The sequence below is a fragment of the Dipteris shenzhenensis genome, chromosome 13, assembly GCF_047967505.1.
Source record: "Dipteris shenzhenensis isolate YYH24624 ecotype China chromosome 13, Dip_SZ_1.0, whole genome shotgun sequence".
Taxonomy (NCBI): Eukaryota; Viridiplantae; Streptophyta; class Polypodiopsida; order Gleicheniales; family Dipteridaceae; genus Dipteris; species Dipteris shenzhenensis.
Genome location: NC_141608.1, coordinates 1,564,544 through 1,569,881, shown reverse-complemented (window position 1 = coordinate 1,569,881; position 5,338 = coordinate 1,564,544). Strand labels below are relative to the sequence as shown.

General features: G+C 46.0%; 1 protein-coding gene across 1 annotated transcript; it reads right to left on the bottom strand.

Moving 5' to 3' along the window:
* Nucleotides 1-1,787: 1,787 nt before the first annotated feature.
* Nucleotides 1,788-4,971, bottom strand: LOC147894907 (uncharacterized). Its single transcript, XM_087383863.1, has 4 exons — nucleotides 4,607-4,971; nucleotides 3,406-4,419; nucleotides 2,258-3,290; nucleotides 1,788-2,094 (listed from the first exon to the last, which is right to left on the bottom strand). The coding sequence occupies exons 2-4, from the start codon at nucleotides 4,408-4,410 to the stop codon at nucleotides 1,901-1,903; spliced, it is 2,232 nt and encodes a 743-aa protein (XP_087239989.1). The 5' UTR covers nucleotides 4,411-4,419; nucleotides 4,607-4,971; the 3' UTR covers nucleotides 1,788-1,900.
* Nucleotides 4,972-5,338: the final 367 nt, after the last annotated feature.

The following is a 5,338-nucleotide window of genomic DNA, read 5'->3' as shown; positions in this document are numbered from 1 at the left end:
ACTATGTATGAACGCTATATATCTTGTGCATTCAAGGTCTATTTATAATACCCCTTATCTATGACTTTTTCATTAATGAAATCCACCCTTTTCCTATTCAATCTATAAATGTTTTTCCAAAATATCTTTTCTAGCACCCTTGTGTCTATGAAATTGAAAAAATATTCCCTTATGTTGCACTCCCATGATAGACACATAAATTATTGAATGAACCCAAGCTCTACAATCGATGTATCTGCTCTACTTGAGATTCAAGTATGAAGACCTATGGGAAAGCATTAGAGAAACTGAAAGCAATCACATGCTTAAAGTTCTCTCCATCACTCAATTTGCAATAACAACTCAATATTTTACAGCAGAATCAGAAGCTAAAGAGGAGGCTCCAATAACTTGAGATAAGACTTATCAATATGGGAACATAAAGAGAATGCAAAAGGCACTACCTGAACACGTTGCTTCCAAAACTCATGAGTTATATTCTTCCATCGATAAGATGATTAGTATAGAAATTGAGAAAATATAATCCACAATGGTGGAGAATATATACAATGAGTAGAGTAGAAGAGATCACAGTCTTAGTTGAGAGACAGGGGAATGCACTAAAAACTATGATACATGGCTTACCTGAGTGGTGGTATGAGATTGAAAAGTCATTTGATGAGAACTACAAAAGGTAGCAAAGGTATAGGTAACTCGTAATGATGGGAACTCGATGGTTTATTGTGAGGGCAAGGCCCTCATCAAAAGAGTTTGAATCTAGACTTGACTCCCTTAGTTTATAAATGATGTAGCTCAATAGTAGTAGTATTTTCTTTTTTTCCTTTTTGAGTAACGAGTCTGGATGTCCACTAGAGTGGCTTCACCCTTAGCCTTCTTACACCTGGTTACTTTCGTATCTGTTGCTCTCTTTTATATACTTCTCTCTCTCTCTCTCTCTCTCTCTCTCTCTCTCTCTCTTTGTGCAACGGGTTTGGATGTGCACTAGAGTGGCTTCACCCTTAGCCTTCTTATACCTAGTTACTTTTGTATCTATTGCTCACTTTAATGTACTTCTCTCTCTCTCTCTCTCTCTCTCCACACACCTAAATAAGGTTAATTATAGGCGAACCAATTGCTAATATCCCATAAAAAGATGCGATTGTGGACTCATTATTAGAGGACATTCCCGCAATGAAATGAACATCATTAGTATTTTCGCGCAAGCAAGGCATAGGAACATTTCTCCAGTTTTCATTGCATCAATGGAGAATTAGGCTCTTTGTAGAAGAGGAGGTTGAGATTTGTTGGCAGGGATTAGTTACCTCTTCCCGAAAGTGGCTGCTTCCTTATTTCTACACTTAACTTTGCCCATTTCCTTGATGTTAGGCATGAAAGTAGAGAGCTTCTCTTCGGTCGAACAAGAAGGCGTATTTCATGGATTCTAAATATTTAAGATTTCGAAAGAGCAATTCCCCTACGTGGGGATGGTCTCTCACGCATGAGAATTGTTTGAGGTGTGCACATCCCATGCAAAATGTAAGTATTTGGCAAGATAGGCGTTGTCACTAAGAGAGTGGAGCCCTCCTTGGGGATACAGCTGGGATTCTTTAACTTACCGATGGCACCAAGCCAACACGCACTTAATTTAGAGACCGCCACACATGATTCTCTCTCTCTCCCTCCCTCTCAAAATATTTCCAGATTTGAAAGCAACTTTGAAGTTAGCACTATGATCTATCTCATCTCGTCGCAGCCTGCCTTGCTAAAACAGAACTAGCTTGGACTGGAGTCAGCCGTGTAAGACCGGCACCGCGCGTCCCATTAGCAAAGTGGGACGGCGTATCTAGATTTATGTACTTCAAAAATGGAGGAATTCGAGGGATATTCAGAAAAGACTCGAGTGTCATCTGTTGGTGTTGAATCATCGTTCGGCTGGGCTGCTTCGATCGAGATAAAAGTTGTTCTGGATGAGATCGTAGATGCTTTTCTTGAGCAGCTCAGTATCGAGATGACCGGGTGGCAAGTCTTGTTGCTGTTGCTTGTGCGATGTTTGCGCCCGAAACGATTTTTCTCTGACGGTGGGAAGCTCCGTCGACGAAACTTTCATACGAGACCCTGAAAGCAAAAAAGACAACGAGGAGCAGACAACAAGGTGGCCAAGGACTGCATGATCAGATCTCGTGACCATCAATTTTTAAAACAGCAACTGATGCGATTGATGTTTGCAAAAGTGGTGCGATTGATTGATGCAACGGAGCTGATCAATCGATTGACATACCTTGAAAAGAATTCATGGGATTCCTAGCTCGGGAAACCGGCTTGCTGCGCTCAAACTTGTCGTCCTTCGCCTGTATTGCAGCACGCATCGATCCACTTTCTTCCTCCTCATCCTCGACAGTGGAGCTTTCATCCCTGCTCTCGCTTGCCGTTTCCCAATCCGAATCCGAAAGCAGTCCCTCTCTTACCTTTCCCTGATCCTGTTCAGCTGCTGCCCTTGCTGGCGTTGCTGTGGTCGTGGTCGACATGGATGACGACGACGACGATGCTGCCGCTGTTGCTGTCGCTTTTGACGCTCCTCCTCCTGCTGGTGCTGCTTCTATCCCTGTTGTCCCCCCATGCTTCATAGCTGCCTCCTTGAATAGCCACGATGCTTCCATCTGCTTCTTCACCAGCAGCTCCGCATAGCCTGGCACCGCCGGCTGATTCAACAGACTCGCATTCTTCTCTACCAATTGCGTGCACTCGTTTATAAACATAATGGCATCTAATAAGCTCTCCTTGGCAAAACCCAGCATTTCGTACGCCTGCGCTCGTCTCCACAAACTCTTGCCGTGGCAATTCACCGGCCTGGACAGACACAAGGCTCGGGTGCTGTCGCTAATGGCCGCTTCAGCGTCTTGCAGAAGAAGATGGCATTGCGCACGATTGCTGTATAAGACGATTCTCTCCTTCCTGGCCCTTGTCGGACACACTGCCAGAGCCTCCGTGTACTTTGAAGCCGCAGCAGAAACTTCTCCGGCGGAAAATCTCGCGTTTCCTGCCAGCTTCAGATCCAAAACCACTTGTTGCTTCGTCAAGAGATCCTGCTTCGAAAGCCCCCGCTCCCATTTCATTCGTTGACGCTGGCTCGCAAGTTCGTCTAGCAAGCACCTTGACCTAGTAGAGAGTGAACCTCTCAGAAATGCAGAGGGAGATTGAGTATCGTCCTGCAAAAGTGTGTCGACTATTTCGTTCCCGGGCTTCCTTCGATAGCCCACAACACTAGGGAGCTCTGCCAAGTCTACCAGGGCAACAGCTGCTATGTCCATGACCTGCCAAAGAATTTAAACGATCTCGCATCAGTTATCATTATCGGAAGCCAGGCTATTGAATCCATTTCTGCCCCTAAACTCACAAGACTAATTCTTTAAGAAAACGAATCTGCACCTGCTGACGAGTCTTCGGATCCTGTAAGAGGTGAAGCAAGCATTCCTCGGCCATGTGTCGCCAATCATCTGACGAGCGAGCTATTCGACGGAGAGCTTGCACGACGCTAGGGCAGGCACCTACGGAGCTTCTCCCCAGCTTGTGCTGGCATATCGTCCTCAGCAACCCTACCCCTGCAGGGGAATCCTCGTTCACCAGTCCCCCCCACATATCTGGAAGCTTAGTCAGAAAGCTCGGCCTGCAGATGGTGGGAATGTACTTCTCTTTGAAAGCGAAACAGTTGATGAATTGAAGAGACCAGCACTGCAATTGACTTGCCCATTCCTCAGCCTTCCGTGCTTCCATTTCAGCACCTGCGTGCGCACGACGAGTGAGCAGGTCGCGATGATATCTTAATCTCTTCTCTTCGAATTGGACAAAATGCGTGTAGACAATCTCCAGCGAGCAGACTGCTAGCTCCATCGCAAGCTCCAGTGCTTCGCCTTGCACAGCGACAGAAAGGAACGTGGAATTGTAAGAGGCAATGTGCCCTAGAGCCCGCACGGCAACTCTCTGCTCTACCCATGTTAGTCTTCCCCTAAGAAGCTCGATCAAGGGCGGTACCACTCCTTCCTTCACGGCAATCTCTGCGAAGTCCTCTCTGTTCATTGTATAAGAGCCTATGATATGAGCAGCATAATAAGGAACGGAAATATTCTGATCCTGCAGCAACCAGCGACGGTCTTGAATGCCCTTCCAGATGAGGGAAGCCATACACTCCAAGACACCAAGTTCAACCAATTCGGCGTTGTTGGGATGCGTCATGGCCAAGGTCCATAGTCCAGAGACAGCAAAAGCCTGTCCTGAGTCTGCTTGAGAGGGGAGATCCTTGAAATATTTGACAAGAAGAGATTGCCGCTTCTCTAAATTGGGTTCTTTCATCAAGCAGAAGACGCAGGAAGAATGCCGACAATAGAGTTCGTGGGTCTCCATAGGATCATTGAGGCGTTCCTTTTTCTTGGGCATGGTTGCACGCTTGACATATGTGGCTTCAGATGCTCGTCGGTAATCAGAAGGAATCTAGAGGACAGGCATGAAGAAACGAATTATTAGAGAAAGGAAAGCGCCAAGTAGCCTTACAATGGGCGGCACATACAAAGCATCAAACGGAATACCGTTCTACCCCTTCAATTTGTGTGCTTAATTGATCGAATTCACGCACCTGGGTACCTTCCAAATTTCTTCGCAAGGTTGGAAAGATTCTTATTGCAATACAGTCGGAGCAACAGGGGCTCAATCATCAGCGTCAACATGTCCAAGGGTGAAGGATCTCAACTTGGATGAGCAGAATGTTGGAGCACATGTGCAAAGGAAAGATCATGTCGCAAGAGTGGTAGGAAGGGACATTAGAGATGTATGCACGTCGAAGGGTTTCATAAAATAGGAGGCGTGTGTGCGCTCTGCGTGCAGCAACTTGAGGACACTAGATATCTACAAAGGCTACGATAACAAGGGCGTCACAGGCTACAGCGAAGCGGTCAAAGAGGACAATTGGAGCTAAAAGATGGATGGCGAAGCGAAAGGTAAAGCTGGTGACGCAACAAGATACGAAGGAGAGAGCGGCAAAGCTTGTCGATATGTAAGAGGCAGAGCTGTGACAGGATGTCACAGGAAACAACGGCAATTTTGAAGAAGGAATTCTACAACTTCTACAGCAATGTTGTAGAAGCTATTCTGCAACTTCTACAGCTTCCATCGGCAGGGAGGAGGAGGAAAGGACGTGCTTGAACTCCTTGCCTGATCAAAGCCTGCTTCATATAATATATAGAATAGAATTATGATTGTTGGCATCGCTATTAACATCCATGCCTCCTCCCCCCGTCGTTAGTTATCTCAATCTCGGGGTATTGATTGCATTCACGAAGAAGCTCAATCCATCAGCGAATTTTTGGGG

Coding starts and splice junctions, on each gene's coding strand:
- LOC147894907 (XM_087383863.1), bottom strand. CDS start 4,410: ATGCCCAAGAAAAAGGAACGCCTCAATGATCCTATGGAGACCCACGAA. Junction 3,291..3,405: donor ATCCGAAGACTCGTCAGCAG/GTGCAGATTCGT, acceptor ATTCTTTGGCAG/GTCATGGACATAGCAGCTGT. Junction 2,095..2,257: donor TCCCATGAATTCTTTTCAAG/GTATGTCAATCG, acceptor TTTTGCTTTCAG/GGTCTCGTATGAAAGTTTCG.